At 44.7% G+C, this 17,632-nt stretch overlaps 1 protein-coding gene across 4 annotated transcripts in view; it reads right to left on the minus strand.

The window, feature by feature from the left end:
- ENTPD5 (ectonucleoside triphosphate diphosphohydrolase 5 (inactive)) overlaps positions 1 to 17,632 on the minus strand; it is a 372,723-nt gene that overhangs the window by 40,769 nt on the left and 314,322 nt on the right. For all 4 annotated transcript variants that reach the window (XM_078659868.1, XM_078659869.1, XM_078659871.1 and 1 more), the window contains 2 exons: positions 12,209 to 12,349; positions 2,983 to 3,039 (listed from right to left, as the gene is read on the minus strand). In XM_078659868.1, coding sequence (XP_078515994.1) covers positions 2,983 to 3,039; positions 12,209 to 12,349 — 198 coding nt within the window. The remainder of the gene's footprint in view (positions 1 to 2,982; positions 3,040 to 12,208; positions 12,350 to 17,632) is intronic.

A 17,632-nucleotide genomic window follows, 5' to 3' on the forward strand; every position in this document is an offset into this window, starting at 1 on the left:
TCAATTATCATGCCCAGACACGGGCGCGATAATTGAAGACATATGTCTTGCAGTGGCGCGTGCCAGCGCACCACTCGCGGTCGTTTTTTTTTTTTACATTTAGCGATCGCTTACGCAATCGCTTTCACTGCTGCTCATCTGCAATGCACTTGATTGTTGTGCAGTGCATGTTAGATAAACCTCATGAGAACTACACAAAAACAGTTCAAGAGTGTATAACTTGACTAGAAACATTTTTGCTGTGTCCTCTGTTATGTTCTTTTATTTTATAAAGCCCAGCTGTTACCCAAAAGAGTGCCCTGCGCTAGGATTGAGCTAGCGCCATATATAGAAAATCACAAATAAATAAACAAAACAAAGAACACCCTCCCCCATGACCCCCCCAGTCATGAGCTAGTCATGGTATCCCATTAATATTTATACTATTATATGGGGGCATAAGGGGGGGGGGCTCAAAATAGAAGCAGAAGTAAATGGGTGCACATAGCCACTAAATGGGCAGAAAATTATTTAGAGGGAACATATGCAGGCCTAGAAATAAGGCCCTAATGGTCGTCCCATTTGAGCATGACTTGGCGAAGGAAAATCAGGCTTGTCTCAACTTTCTATAATAATAGGAGAACATCTTTGTCCCTGTTTCTCGGCGATTTGTGGCCGAAGAGATTCAACAGATGTCGAGCTTGAGGGAGGGTTGATGCGGCCTATCCACAAAAATCCAATGACCAAAGTGTAAAAACAGTAGACGTCACCTACCACAACGCGAAGAAAAGTCACATGTCAGCACAATACGTATACTATATGACAAGTTAAACAAGCGCGGGGTACAAGAAATGGCACAGACGTGAATATGTGTACTGGGACATTCTAGTTATGGACTTGCCCAAAGATAACTTACCAGACACCCAGTTCTGGCAAAATATCAAATTAAATGTTATATCTCAGGTGCATTTTTACAATCCTCTTTTCAAAGTGTGCCTAAGGCTCCAATGTATCATATTTTTAAATAATAATGGAATGTTTTGGCGATTGTGCTTCACACCGCACTTCTACCGTTTCTCTGCGCTATAAGTAGCAAGAGTTCATTTTGGCCAATGTAGTTGTGCTCAATTTAACGGCTTTGAGGGGATGAGAGGCTGGTTAGGAGTTGCCGCATGTTTCAGCGGCGAGCGTTTAACTCCACGAGCCCTCCTGTGGCTTACAAGTCGTAGGAGTCATGTACTCTGGTGATAGATTTGTGCCTCTTGTTAATATTGAGTGTGCTTTATTGCCTTGTAAACTCAAGCGGAGTACTTTTTACTGATTGAAGGGTTCGCAGCCTTTGTGATTTTTTTATGATTACACATTCCTGAGCAACAGATAAAACAGTGTGTGATGGATCATTCTTGGCCCAGCCTACAAAAGGATGAAGTGTGATTAGGAGATAGCTTGCGGCATCGCACACAATACACACATACTCACGCACACATACACACGTACAAATGCACATATGCGCACACACGCACCCACACACATACATCCAAGCATAAACATACACACACACACACGTGCATGCACATGCTCATACACACACCTGCACAGACACACTCGCAAGCACACACACACACAAATGCACAGACACGCGCAAGTGCATGCATGCACACACACAAATGCGGACGTGGACTGCAGAGGAGACTCGTTTATGTGGCGTGAAATCTCTCCTCGTGGAGCGAATCTTGGGACCCCAGACCAGGGGACCTGGATGAAACGGGGCACATTTCTGCATCTTTAATTTAGAGTTTTATTAACCCCACTCTGATTTATACAAGCTAAGTGACAGAACACGAGACAGAGGTGGGACGGGTGCTGGCAACTCTGGGGAAGAAGGGGTGGGGATGTTTAACAGGTGGCGGAAGGGGTGGGGGTAGACCAAACTAGGGCCTTGGTTGGTTTAATGCACTGGGATCCGCCCATCTATCCATAGACTGGAAGCTGCTGGCACATTCCCGATACGTGGGTTATGTCAAAGGGGGAGGTGAAAGTGCTTATCTCCTGTTTGTCTGCAGTCTACTCATTGACATATGAGGAACAAGCATTTGCAATACAATAGGTCTCGCATTTGTGAATGTTTAAGCTATTGGCATTGTAAATAACAATGCATTTTATTTAGGTTTTGAAAATCAACAAGTAAATAATAGGCATTGTCATTTACAATGCCAATAGCTCAAACTCTAGTAAATGCGAGACCTATTGCATTAAGAATGCTTGTTTTATATGGGTGCTGGTTCTCATATGAGGAACCTGAGGGTTTCTCCATGTTCCTCTTCCATCATCCGCTACAGTGAAAAGATGAGCATGAGCACTTATGTAAGGTCATAAATTTGTACTCCATCTTGCATACTGCCTTCAAGTTCATGAAGGTGTAGAGGTCGCACAGTACCGAGTAATTCCTAGAACGCATATACTAGAGGCATGAAGCATAAGTATCTCTCCTAGACCTTTCTCTGCCCTAGCCAGCCAGCTAGAATGTTTTGGTGGAGACAGGTTGCTTAAAAACATGAGGTAAAGGAATAAGCTTAATTTCAGAGAAGAGACTTGTCGAAAGCCAGGGTAAAAGCAGTTACAACAGTTGTACGAGCAGAGAGTGTATCGGCCTTTATGAAGTTGGTTTTAAGTTATTGGTAAAAGGGCTGGTTATCAATAATCTTGCTTTGCTACAGAGAATTATCTAGAAATTCTTTAAGATTTAGATACAAGTGATGAAGAAATAAATTAACAATGGCAGCCTGAGAATCTAAAGGAAGAACGTGAAGCAGAAGGAGCCAGATTCTACAAGCGGGAATGCGATGCAGAGGAGTGTGTGAGAGGGAAGTAGCTGACCAGAGAAGAAGAGAATGTGAGTGTTTATATTAGGGATTGGTGTGAAGATTAAAAATGGTAGGGTGTGATTAACAATCAGGAACAAGGAATGCAAGGACTTCACAAAATGCATAAGGGATTGTTTACCTTCTTTGGCTTTTCTTTTAAAGTCTCTAACTTCAAGTGCACCACCAGTTTCATAATCTGAGGGAAAGAAAATATTAAGAGTATTCATAAATGTGGATCTAGATCACCTTCACTCGAGACATCAATCACAGAGATGGGCTAACCACTCACCCAAAATATCAAACAGACACACAAGCAGGGTTCTCTAGCATGACTTGCAACAGGGACAGGTCAGGTGTTGCACCTGAAATATTCAGCAGAGACATGCAAGGTCTTTGCCTAGGATATCTAGGAGAGACACACATGAAGGAACAGCACCCATGGCATCTAGCAGGGACACCTTTCACATCAAACATCTGGCAAATATATTTACTGGGTCTTCTCCCAAAATATCCAAGCAGGAGGAGCACTCCAAAAAGTAACCATGGAAACCTCAATCAAGATACCAAGAAGACACATGTGCAGGTAACTTGCCCAATCTTTCTGAGGGCACATGTAAAGTGTGCTCAATTACAGGGAAACAGGATCTGGCCCTTACCTATAATATTTAGGACATTTGTAGGGCCTTCTTTGGAAAGTTCTAGTACCAACATGTGACTGGCAGAGAAAGAGATTTGGAGAAGCCCAATTATACATAATCCTGTCCATCTGAGAGGAATGAAGCAAAACATTTGTACTTGGTGTTGGTGATGTATATCTATGCAGACAGAGGTCAGTACTTGGTGAACAACAGTATAATATGCTGATGATAAAGTGAACAAGGAGTTAAGGGTTGCCTTTTGATGCAAATCTTCTCAACAACTTGAATAGTTTTGATTTCTGTGCTGCAAGATGGTGGAAGCACAACTACTACGCTTCAAGGAGGCTGTATTGGTATATTTGTTTCTTGATTTGCAGCACTGCTGATTTTTCAAGGGAGGTAGCTGTTGGAATGGTTGGCTGCAGAGTCATCTATATTATTGTTGGCTTTCTACAGAAGGGGAGGATTTGGTCAAGGTTAAGGGTGAACAGAAAGGTATCAGTGTGAATGGACATAAAGAAGTCCAAGTATGGGGATGCAGCTATGTGTAACTTGATGGGCAAGGGGAGTACACTGTTTGCAAAGGAAGTTGTTTTCAGTACTGGAGGATATTAATCAGGTTACTGGAAGAGGATGGTAGAAAGGAGTGCTGAGAGAAAGTCTTGAAGGGCTAAGTAGAGGACAGTGTTGGCAAGGTCAATAATATTGCAGATTTCAATTTTGTTGGTAAAGAATAAGTTACTTACTTTCGGTAACGCCTTATCTGGTAGAGACTCTAGCTGCAGGTTTATTACCTTAGAATTATCCCCAGGCATTAGACTGGATCCAGAAATTGTTTCATGACCAGTACCCCTGAGCGCCAGTAGGTGGTGGTGTTTAGCTCCGCATGGCGTAGTTGGCGTTGTTCGCGCTGGAAGTGATGTTCGCGGTGCCTTTTTAAAAGCCAACTAGGCGAGCTGACATCAGTTACTTTTTTAGACTTTCCATACCACAAGTGCAGAGCCACGATGTACACTGGCCATGCGTGTCGAAAACTAGGGCTCTGAAAGGGGAAAGCCCTAACTCTGGAGATCCTTTTGCAGAGTGGGGAGGATCGGTGGGTCGGTAAGGAATCATCGGCTAGATATAGTCTCTACCAGATAAGGTGTTACTGAAGGTAAGGTAACTTGTTCATTTAACAGAGACTTCTAGCCGCAGATTCCTTACCTTAGAGTAGATACCCAAGCAATACTTCCCCAGAGGTGGTGCTGCGACACAGATTAGACTAGGAAATCCTGTGGGACCGAAGGGGCAAAGTGCCCATCTTGCCAGACCGGACTGTCTAGGCAGTAGTGTTTGGTAAATGTGTGCAAGGAAGCCCATGTGGCTGCCTGGCAGATGTCCGGGACTGGAACTTTGCGAGCAAACATATTAGTTGCAGCTTAGCTTAGGTGGAATAAGCACGCAAACACCGGGGTTGCTTTTAAGCCAATGCTTAGCAGATTTTGATAGAGTATGATCCATCAGGAGATGGTCCTTTTCTGTATGGCATGTCCCTCTTTCGCTCCAAAATACACCAGAAAGTTGGTCATCCACTCTGAACTTTTGAGTGCAATCAAGCCAGAACGGCAATGCTCTTTTTGAGGTCAGATGGGGAAGTCGCTCTTCATCTATGGAGGGATGAGGCACAGCTTAAAAAGTAGGCAGAGTGATGAATTGGCCTATGTGAAATGTAGTGACCACTATCGGAAGAAAGGAAGCTCTTGTGTGAAGCACCAGTTTTTTTGGGTAGATCGTATGATTACGAGGCTTAGATGACAAGGCCTGAAGCTCACTGACCCTCTGGGTAGATGTTATTGCCACCAGGAAGGTAGTCTTGATGGCAAGAAGCTTGTGTGAACAATTGTGTACAGGCTCAAAGGGAGCGGGCATAAGGAAAGTGAGGAAGAGACTGAGGTCCCACTGGGGAAAAATAAAGGGAGAAGCTGGAAACATATTGATAACCTATCAGAAATCTATTTAGAACAGGGGTTTTGAAGAGGGAAGGCTGATCAGGCAACCACAGAAAGGCAGAAGTGGCGGAGAGATAGCCCTTCAGAGAGCCCAGAGCAGGATGAACAGGAGAACCTGAGCAAAGGGGGCAGAAAGGGGATCAATTTGGCTTTCTGCAGACCATGCCATATATTTTGCCCAACGGCACATGGAAACAGTCTTGGTGGAGGGAAGCCTGGCTGCCACGATAACATCACAGACTTCGAGAGGAAGGTCAAAAGCTGTCAATTGTTGCTGTTCCATCTCCGTGCAAGAAGGCGGAGCATTGACAGGTTCGGGTGGAGAACCCTTTCCTGCTGCAGCAACAGAAGATCTGCCTGATGGGGCAGCCTGATCGAGATACCAGATGCTTTGTGCCCAATCCGGACCACAAGGATGACTTGATCCCAGTCATTCCTGATTGTCTTGAGAACTCTGGGTGTGAGTGGTCTGGGTGGAAAGGCGTACAGAAGGCCTGAGCTCTACTCCAGACGAAAAGCGTCTTCAAGGGAGAGCTGTCTTGGAAACCCCGGAGCGCAGAACTGCTGACATTGAGCGTTCTCGGGGTGGCAAACAGATCTTATCAGGCTCTCCCCAATGCTGAAAGGAGACTTTGCATCACCTCTGGATGGAGACACCATTTGTGATCTGTGAGGCGTCTGCTGAGGAGTCTGTCCGCTCTGGCGTTCAGAGAACCCACCAGATGTTGAACCACCAGGAATATGCCCCGCTGTTCAGGTCATGTCCAGAGATGCGGAGCCTCTTGACAAAGGGTCCACGACTCCACACCACCCTATTTGTTGCAGTACCACATGGTGGTGGTAGTGTTCGTGAACACTTGCACCAGCCTTTCCTGGATGGAGGGTTGAAAGGCTTTCAATGCTAACCGGATCGCCTGGAGCTCTAACAGGTTGATGTGGATTCCAAATTCCACCAGAGACCAGAAGTCTATGATCTCCACCTCTCCCAGGTGGCTGTCCCATCCCAGGAGTGATGCCTCTGTCACTACTGTGAGATCTGTTTGGGGAAGGGAGAGGGGTCTGCAGCTGACCCAATTGTGCTTCGTTAACCACCACTGCAGATCTTTTGCAGTTCCCTCTGAGATCTGGACCATGTCGGAGAGATTACCCGGATGCTGCGCCCACTGGAACTTCAGGTCTTGTTTCAGAGCCCACACATGCCAACGGGCATATGTCACCAGCAGGATAAAAGAGGACTTGAGGCCCAGCAGCCTCAGAGTCAGTCTCACAGAAATCTAGGATAGAGGCTGAAACATTGGTATCACAGCCTGATTATCTTGGACTTGCAGTTTGGAAGAATAGGCACAAAACTGCACAGTGTCCAGAACAGCTCTGATAAACGGGAGCGTCTGAGAGGGAGTCAAATGGGACTTCGGCACGTTGATAGTCAGGAGGTCCGACGTAGTCTGGAGGTGGGAGATGACAGCCATGGGCAAGCCCGCCTTAAACAGCCAGTTGTCGAGATAGTGAGTCAGTGTGGTCTAGTCCACATCTAATGGTGAATTTAGCTGCATCCCTCCAGTTGGTAACGGCCTGAAAGAACATGCCCCAGGCCTCCTCCAGGACCGTTTGCAGCACCTCCACAATTGTATAACACAGAACGTGGGAATGGCGGCCCAAAAGGCATGCAGTGTTCACCGCCGGCAATGGCAGGCTGGTGGAAGAAAACATTTTCTTGCCTAAATTATCCATCCTCTTTGATTCCTAATCCAGCAGGCGGTTGGGAATGCGCCAGGATTTACATGTGCAGTGGAGGCTTGGACCAATAAGCACTCCAGGGTAGGGTGTTCTGTGACTAATGTTTGGTCCTTTGGAGGGGGACAGTGGTAGAGGGGTATAGTCCTGTTCACAAGAGCCCCGGTGTTGGGCTTGGACCAGGTCCCAAGCTGGACATCAGTAAGTGCTTTGTTGAATGAGAGAAGTGGTTCAGAAGGGGGCACTCCCGGTTGAAGCACTTCCATCAAGGGCACACTAAGGTACAGGACCTCAGCTGCACGCCGCACCACCATAGTGAATGAAGCTCCCTCCAGCGTAGCCACAGTAGGGGGTGAAAGCATGTCAGTATCTGAATAAGTGTCCAGTCCACTGGCTTCACCCAGATCCTCAGACCAGTCCAAGGATTCCTAAGATTGGTATTCCTCAGGGTTCAGCGACCCCACCCATTCTTCCCTTAGTCCTGTTACATATTAATAGAGCTTAGGCTCCGGCTTGGAAGGCATGGTTCCAGTCAGTGCCGGAGTTGCACGACGCCCCGCTGGCACTGTGTTAGAGTGGGGGGATTACAAATGGGGAAGTCTCCGTGGGATGCGCTGGCAGGGCAGGGAGCATCGGCCTTGGGACCGGTGCTGGGGAAGATCAACATGGTATGTCGATCCAGTAGGAGGCCCCTCCTGAACCCATGGGGCCTGAATTTGAGTGGGGGTCGCTCCGTGTCCCGGAACTGTGGGGAGGAGCAGAGTCATCCTAGGCTCTGGCTTAACAGCAGAGCCAGGCCTCAAAGGGACCCTCCCATATCATGTCAGTTGGCAGATGAGGTGAAGTCGAAGCACGCTTCGATAACTTCTTTTTTTGGGCCCAAGACTTACCTGAGCGGCTCAACGTCTTTGAATGCGAGGAATACCTCAGACTCCTCGACTGCTCCCAGAATCATCCTCTCGATCAGAATCTCAGGCGTTGCACATCGAGTTGCCAGGAGCTTGAGGGTTTGCAGCCTCAAATCCTTCAGGTGCTTGGCACGGCAGAAGGGACAGGCCTTCGGGTCCTGGTCTCCTTTGAGGCAACAAAGGCAAACAAGGTGCGGGTCAGCCACAGACATTTGTCTGTGACACGTGCCGCAGGGCTTGAAGCCAGCCTTCTTTGATGACATTTCTGCCACACCAGGAGCTAAGACCTTAAAAAGGACTTAAACAAAACGACAAAAAAGCTTTGTCAAAAAGGGACTAAGGGGTAGCTCTTCCCAGATCTGAGTTGACTGGTGCGGAAAGAAGAGACAGGACATCAGCATGCCTAGGTGGCACCAATATAGGCATCACAAATGTCACTTCTGGTGCGGGTGACATCAATGAAGCCAACTTGAGCTGAACAATGCCATCTACAGCCACTTGGGGGTACTGCTTACGTAAAACTTCCAGATCCAGTCTGAGGCCTGGGGATAATTCGAAGGTAAGGACTCCGTGGCTAAAAGTCTCTATCAGATATAATCTGAGCCACTAGAATTAAGTGGTGTGAGAGGCCCAAATTATGCAGCAACATTGAGTAAATAATGCTGCAAGAAAAGGCAAATTTTGGGGCCTAATGAGCCACACTTTGTAATAGTATTACGCCATTATTTTGTAATTTTTTTATTTTGGATCCTTGTCTGGGCATTGGCTGCACCTCGATAATACCATAACACCCAAACATAACAATAAACAGAAAGGTGACCAGCCCAGGTTTACAAATGGCCTTCCACTGCGTGGCAACATGTGTTGCTGAATTTTTAGTAACTTTTGAACCATTTTAAGCTTGAAACAATTTTTTGGGGTTAAAATCTGCAGATTTGTAGCAGATGGATTATGTGACAAATGCAACAAATCTTTAACTGTGCGAAAACTGCAGCGGCCGCACAATCGCATAATTCTAGTCGCCCTGGATATAATTTTTAATATTTTCAGTTGAGTGAAGAACTGGTGGTGGCTGGGGCGAGCTTGTGCAATGCTCAATTACTTCAGTAACAGGTTTGTAGTAGTGAGCAAATTAGGAGTGGTGGATTGCTCATTTACAAGCAGAATGTGTGGGTTTGAGGGTTACATGGTCTTCCTAAGATTTGGATGAGTGTCACCCCATTTCTAATTTCACGATTGCATGTTATGGAATATCAGGCTAAATTCAGCCTAGGGTTCCATTGCCTGGGGCAGGAGCTGTGTGGATGTTGGTTAAGGGTTTGAGTGTGGAATATAGTGTACTGAGGAAGGTGCTTACTGATAAAGCAGAAGAGAGTACAACCTAGCAAGCTCCTACAAGCATTTAAATGACTAAACACATTAGGTCTATGGTGTATTGGAAATAAAGGGCACAGTGTCTTGATAGCTACATGCTCAAGTTCATGGAGCGCACCAGACTAATTTACTCCAGGATCACACTGGTGTGATGAAGGGATGGGATTATTTCAAATGGGCAATCAGTGCTTCCCAGTAACTATTAGTTCAGAATGCACATTATGTTTCTATTACAACTTGAACGAAAAGCTGAAGTTTAAAAGGGCTCTAGGTGGAATATCTAAGAAACAAAAAGATATGAACTTCACCTGATTTTTTTATAGCCTCGAGAAGACAAACATTTTGACTGGGTTTATGATTCCATAGCCCTTGATGAGAAGAAATGCATTTTGGATTTCAGTAACTTTAGGCAAATCAAAAGAAAATTCCAGTCTCAGTGAGTAAATGTATCACAAAGGAATCAGACTGGTCACAACAGAAGACATATCTGGATTTACCAAATTGTCTAAGGGTTCCTGGCTGCATTCATAGATGGAACAGTTGGTATGCTAAGATTGGTGCCCCAGTGTCAATGCCTAATAAACAAGTTACTTAATTAGTTAGCGGTCAATGGTACATGCTCTGTATAGCTGCATATTCCTCACCTTTTTAATATTCGGCAGGCGTCAGACTGGATCCAGAATCTTTTTTGAAGTACCTCTGCTCACCAGAAGGTGGCAAATTGCAGCTCCGCACTGATGCCGTTACACTCCAGAAATGATGTGTGGGACCTATATAGGTGCCACTCCCGCAAGCTGACATCAGAGTCCCACAAAAGAAAATTGATAGACTGTGCGCAGATTTCTAGATTTGAGATCCTATTACTGGATAGAGTCCAATCACAGACGAGGGAGCATGAGAGGTTTGGTCAGAAATCTGCAGCTACAGTCGCTGCCACAAAGAGCATTACCAAAGGTAACTAACTCACTCTTCTGATCGAGACTTCTAGCAGCAGATTTCTCAACTTATGAATAGATACCAAAGTAATACCTATGTGGAGGTGGGTCTGTCAATGGACTCAAAAAAGAAAGTCCTGCAGGACCGGGCAGGCAAATTGCCCCTCCCTGTGAACCGGGCTGTCCAGGCAATAATGCTTAGGGAACATATGGAGGGATGCCCTTGTAGCTGCCTAGCAAAAGTCTAGGACAGCGACTCCACATGCCAAAACAGTGGTAGCAGCTTTGGCCCTAATAGAATGAGCATGCAGTCCTTCGAGAGGCTGTTTTTTGGCCAATGCATAGCAGGTCTTAATGCAGAGCACGATCCAGCTGGAGATGGTTCTTTTCTGCACTGCTCTGCCTTTTTTCACACAAGAAAACACCAAAAAGAGCAGTGTCCATTCAGTGCTCTTTGGTATGATTTCTGTAGAAGCTCAGCTTTCTTTTGGGATCCAAGCAATGAAGTCGCTCCTCAAAGAGGTAAGGCGCAGTATAGAACAGCTGGGTGATGGTTTGACAGATGCAGAAAGGTATCACAACTTTTGACAGAGAAGATGTCAGAGTCTACAGAAACAATAAGACCGCTCTGAAATGGCTCGAACGGAGCACACACAGATTAGTCGGCCAGATTAAGGGCCCTTGGGGCATGACAAAGGGGAAAAAGACACGTGTTGCAGCCCTTTAAAAAGAATCATGTGACAACCAGTGACTTGAACAATGAGGGCTGATCTCACAACCGTAAGAACAAACCCTTGACAGGCTACAGACCGGACAAACAGAAAAACGTCTGGAAACTTGGCCTGTAGAGGGTCAATCTGGGATGTGCGCACCAAACCACAAATTTGTCCCAACAACAGGCGCATTCAGCTCTTCTCGAGGTATGCCTGGCTGCCAAGATGACATCAACCACCTCCGGAGGAAGGTCTAAGGTGTTCAGCTGTAACCGCTCAATCTCCAAGCATGAAAGTGGAGTGTGAAGGCCCGGGTGCAGAACCCTGCCCTGTTGCGGTGACAACAAGTCCTCCCAAAGTGGCAGCCTGATCGGAGGACATGTGCTGGAGCACAGGAGTTCTGGATACAGTATTCTCTGTGCCCAATCTGGCGCAATAGGATAATTTGGGCCTAGTCAGTCCTGATCTTCTTGAGAACTCATGGCAGAAGTGGTATTGGCACAAAGTCATACAGGACCCGTCACAGCTATTTGTATGCAATAGGTTTTAATCGGGCTTGAAACCTGTTTTAGTGAGTTAAATTTCTTGCACACCAGAGAAAATGTGAACAAATATGGAGCGAACTGTCTGAGAGACGAGAGGGAGCTCTGGATCCGAGTCTAGAGGCGCAGATAGAAATGAACTGGAGTCAGCTTGTGGAAGTGGCGCCTACAACAGAAGAGGCACTGAAAAAAAGTGTCCGGACGCTTTCTGACAACAGGGAAATATTCAAAAGGTGAGGAATTTACGGCTAGAAGTATCGATCAGAATTCCCCCTGTATGGGGTCCAGTCCTGCAAAGAAGTATACTGGTGACCAGAAGGCAATTCAGCACTATTTCCAGTCTCATGACGTTACAACTAGAGGGTTACAGAGCGCAGGCTTGATAGTCCTAATCTGTGAGAATGACAAAGGGAGTCAATTGGGGTTACTGAATAGTCAAACACTACAACCATTCCTTTGAAGGACTGCTAAATAGAATTGTTATAGTAGTCAAAAGTATAAGGGATTCTTAAGCACCAAGGCTAATGTACCTATTAGATTTGTGTCCACAGCTCGATCATAGTAATAGGAAAATGCATAGAATGAGCGGCCCTGGATCTCTTCTGGCTGGTGGAGCTTTCCTTGGACGATCTTCAAAACCTCAGCATAACAAGCCTTGAATCCGGTCTCTCCTGCCAGACAAAGAAAGCACAACAGGTTATAAAGGAAGAAGTACCATGCTGCCACACATTCTGGCGACCATAAAGGACATTTCAGGGGCAATATCAGCAGACTCTTAGTAATAGCGCCAAGAAGTGTGGACAGCCTCATCTCCTCAAAGTCATGACCCCTGTGCTTGACCTGCCAGCAAAGAAAGCACAACAGGTTATAAAGGAAGAACCACAATGCTGCCACACATTCTAGCGACCATAAGGGACATTTCAGGGGCAATGTCAGCAGAATCTTAGTAATAGCGCCAAGAAGTGTGGACAGCCTCATCTCCTCAAAGTCATGACCCCTGTGCTTGACATGCCAGCAGACAAACACAGGCCTGTTCATACCCCTGTACGTAAAGGATGTAATTGTAGTAATATAATGTTGATGAAGCAGAGAAGGCAATGAGGACGTTACCTTCAAACTGGTTGCTCAGATTTTCTGTGGATTTCTTAATTCATGGCAGATTTTGGACATTTTAAATGTTCTCCCAGGATTAGTACATTTTTAGACATTTCCATGAACAGTTGAATCCCCCCAATAAAGGAAGAATGCATCAGGGCCAAAGAGGTAGGCCATAGCAGCAGATGTCAAAACAGTTTAGCATCTAATGAGATATTTATGTATTTCTTGGGGTTTTGGGTCGTGCACAGCCTCGTTTTAATCCGTTATTTCTGGAAAATATTTCCGTGCTCCTGGGTATCACTCCCCACCTGGAGTGTAAATATGTCACTAGTAGGTAGCAGTGCTATGCGTCATAGGACTGTCCCCAAGGCACAGGATTGTTGCTGGAAAAAATCCTGCTGAGTATATTAAAAATGAATCTTTTGCTCCAGTTTATTAGTTCTATCCAATATTCTTCTTTACAACCAATGCATTTCGGCGTTAAATTCCGCCTTCATCAGGGTAAGTTTCTGTAAACATTAAACAATAATACCAATCAATACATGATTCTCTCCCACTATATCATAATGCAAACAATATTTTAACACTCCTTCTACATTACTAGTTACATTACTAACTTCCTATGTACTTCTGCTGTGTACAAAATTTGTATAACACCCTGTTCATAAATCAGTTATGCCTTGTGTTCCAAGTCCATTTTTATGACCCCTGTATCTGTGAACCTGGTTTCTATCTCCGAAGTTATGCTCGCGTCTTCCTCATTCTATTTTTATGAACCCTGGCTTTAATGTGGGTTATCTCTTTGCAGGTATATTTATTCCACTCATTTCATTTCACTGCTCGTTCAAAAACTGATATAAACGCTGCAACAAAAACGCGGCTTACCCTCCCAGAGTTGTTCCTCACATTATGACTGCCTAAAGCGCTCTGTCTGCTTACCGCTCGTGTTTCGGCACAAACGCCATGTCCTCTCTTCTCGAGTTTCTCCCCTGTTCTTCGTTGTGTTTTTACTTCCTGGTTTGCGCGTTACGTGCTGCGGCGCGCATGCGCATTGTTACTCTCTGTGGGGTAGAGCTTTTTTTAAAAAAAAGGACATAAGTGTAACTTTATGGAAACCTGTCTCATTGACTAAATCTCACATGTTGTTTGAGGGTGTAGGAATCTAAGATTTCACAGCTGCCATGTAAAATACTCATAACAGAACATTATCATAGAGGAATATACGTGATATACAGTGTATGTCAAAAGTTACTTTTCATAAATAGCACTGAAATTCCACCCTGTCATTTAATCCATTGGGTTTTAAACTGTTCAAATAAAAAATCCAATGATTTTCTCTTTTTAGCAAATTGTTTTTGTTCTCTTGGCCTTCCTTCTTGATGACTTCTTCCAGAACGCATGCCCTTAATTGGCTGATATGGTGTTTTTGTTCCAAAAAATGTATTGCCACTGATGATTTCAATGCTTTTGTGCGAATGTTGCTTTTATGTTCGTTTAACCTTGTCTTCAGTTTTCTCTCCGTGTGTCCTACATACACATAGCCACAGGGACATTTCAACAAGTAAATAATGTTTGTCGTATCACATGTAGCATTGACCCTTAGATGTATTTCATGGCCTTTCATGGGATGTGCAACTGTGTTACCTCTCATGATGTTATGATAATTGCTGCAATTCGAGCAGGGCATTGTGCCCCGAAATTTGCTTTTTGGTGTGGTATCTCTAGGTGTTTTTAAAAGTTACCCCAAGTTCTTCGCTCTGGTATAGGCAAACTGCGGTTCATTTGCGAATATTCCTTTGAAGTCTGGCTCCATTGTTAGTATTTGCCAATGTCTTTTCACTATGGATTTATATCTGCTACTCATGCTAGAGTATTTGCTTACGCATGTGATGCGTGGATCTTTTACGCACGTTCTAGTAGCCAGTAATTCCCTTCTCGTTTTGGAGTTTGGGAAGTACATAGGAAGTTAGTAATGTAACTAGTAATGTAGAAGGAGTGTTAAAATATTGTTTTCATTATGATAAAGTGGGAGAGAATCATTTATTGATTGGTATTATTGTTTAATGTTCACAGAAACTTACCCTGATGAAGGCGGAATTCAACGCCGAAATGCATTGGTTGTAAAGAAGAATATTGGATAGAACTAATGAACTTTGTGTAAAGTTAACACATGTTTCACCGGAAGTCTGAATACCAATAAATTACAGACATAACAAAAAACTGGAGCAAAAGATTCATTTTTAATATACTCAGCAGGATTTTTTCCAGCAACAATCCTGTGCCTTGGGGACAGTCCTATGACACATAGCACTGCTACCTACTAGTGACATATTTATGTATTGCACAGGCACTTTAGGTGAGCTTCGGCCTGGGCTGAGTAGTGGGAGCCTACATAGTAGGTCTGTCAGAGAATATGTAGAGCTGGTGTCGCCCAATAACTCATAGGAAGCGGTCTGTAGATCACTAGATTAAATGCGTCAAGCTCTTGGTGCACTCCTGAGTGCACAAACACAAAAGGGATGTGAGGTGTGGTGTGGGGGAGCATAGAAATCAGGACTCTGAAAACACAAAATGAGTAACAAGAGATATGCCTGGGTGTGATGGGGCCAGGTGTCTTGATACAAAAGATGCACAAATGGGGTTAAGTAGAAAGATGCAAGAGTGGGGAATAGACCCTACTACACATTTCAATCAGCATGGCGTCCACTTAGGAAAAGATACAATTAAAAAATAACTTGTGTTGCTTGTTCAGTAATCACTGGCTGTAAATTGAGACTGCTGTTGCTTCAGAGAAATCAGAGAAAATCCAGTTAGTCTTTTTCTATAAAACTCTTTCTGCTAGAGGATTAAAATGGAGGTTGTAATAGTCATTTATATTCACCTCGTCTATTCTCTGAATTTTATTTTTGTGTTTACTGCCATTGAGCCAGACCCACACTCGTTCTTCAATGGCTTACTTTTAGATACTGGCATCTGCCTCGACTGACATTTTCCTCTTCAGTGGCTCAAAGTCTACTGTACACATATCTTAGCTCTTCACTTTCTAACATTCGGTCTACTACAAAAGGAGCAGTGTTGTTTGGTAACTTGGATAATTGTTTTTCTCAAATTGAGCCTAATCCACCCTCTTTTTGGTCTACGGACCATGTGATAGATAGTACTATTTCTAGATTCTTGGTATCATAGAGACCTGTAAACCCTCTACAGAAGAACATTCATCCTTCACAGTATATTACACATCACAGATATTAAGCACACAGTGTAGACTGATATTGTGGTTAATCTGATGGAGGAACCATACACTTCAAAAATATTGTATTTGTCTGTATCTTGTTTTAATATTTGTACTGCTCGCCAAAGACCAAATTGTAGAGAGGAACAACACCGAGCTACAACCACGAAGCTCAACAAAAGAGGAAGATTCACAGAAAAGCAAGCTGCTCAGTCTTTTTTTTAAAAGAGACACTGAGATTGTTACCTTTGAAGATGTAAGGGGAAGCACATGACTAATACGCTGGTGAGAACACCTCAGTACAAAAGAAAACAAAAAAGAAATATTTGTTTTAATGCCTTGTTCGGTCCACTTAAAGAAAGGCAGGCTATCTTCTCTATTTCAGAACTTTAAAGGGCTGTTGAAAGATTCTCCTGCCAGTGCATAAACAATTAAGCCAATCCCCTGTGGTTAGGAAATTAATGGGTAAAGTCCTTTTCACATAGCCCAGTGAGATGAGACATAGCTCGACAGTCCATTTTTTGGACATCGTGAAATCATTTTCATATCAATTTTATGTACTGAGGTCTACAACCTAGACCTTTGGTTCAACCAAAGCAATTCAGCAGTAACTGGGCATCACCAGATGTGGCATGATTCTGCCTCATTGCATCTGGGGCAGCTGGCCGCAGTAAAGGACAAGTTACTTATCTTCAATACGCCTTATCTGGTAGCCACTCCATCGAGCCGCAGATTCCTTACCATAGAATCATCCCCAGGCGTCAGGCTAGATCCGGAAATGTTTTCGCGAGCAGTAAGCCTGCATTCTGTTAGGTGGCATCGATGGCCTCTGTATGGCGACAGGGTAGTTTGCGTTGGACGGGACGTGCACAGTGCCTATATAGACGCCACCTCAGCGTGCTGACATCAGTTTCTTTTTGCAGTTTTTAATTCCCAGAGTGTGGAGCCACAAAGAACATGGACCACTGGTGTGGAAATCTAGGGCCCTGAAAGGGGAAAGCCCAGTCCCTAGAAATCTATTTGCAGAGCGGGAAGGATGAGACAGTCGATAAGGAACCTGCGGCTAGATAGAGTCTCTACCAGATAAGCGCTACAGAAGGTAAGGAACTTGTCCATCTGATAGAGACTTCTAGCCGCAGATTCTTTACTTTAGAATAGATACCCAAGCGATATCTCCCCAGAGGTGGTTCTGTGAAACAATTTCATTCCAAAAACTCCTGCAACACTGAACGGACAATGTGCCCATCCTGATGCACCAGACTGTCCAGGCAGTAGTCCTTTGTGTACATGTACTGTCTGGCAGATGGCCAGGACCGGCACTCTGCATGCTAACGCAGCGGTCACAGCCTTGACTCTGGTGGAATGAGCACGCAAACCCTCAGGGATTTCCTACTTGGCCAATGCGCAGCAGATTTTAAAGCAGAGCAAGATACATCGGAAGATGGTCTGTTTCTGCACAGCATTTCCCTTCTTTGCTCCGACATGCCCCACAAAGAGTTGGTCGTCCACCCACAACTCTTTCGCGTGGTCAATGTAGAATGACAATGCTCTTTTTGGGTACAGTTGGTGAAGTCGCTCCTCTTCCTTATAGTGATATGGCGGACCGTAAAAAGTAGGCAGAGTG

Source organism: Lissotriton helveticus, chromosome 9 (assembly GCF_964261635.1).
Source record: "Lissotriton helveticus chromosome 9, aLisHel1.1, whole genome shotgun sequence".
NCBI classification, from domain to species: domain Eukaryota; kingdom Metazoa; phylum Chordata; class Amphibia; order Caudata; family Salamandridae; genus Lissotriton; species Lissotriton helveticus.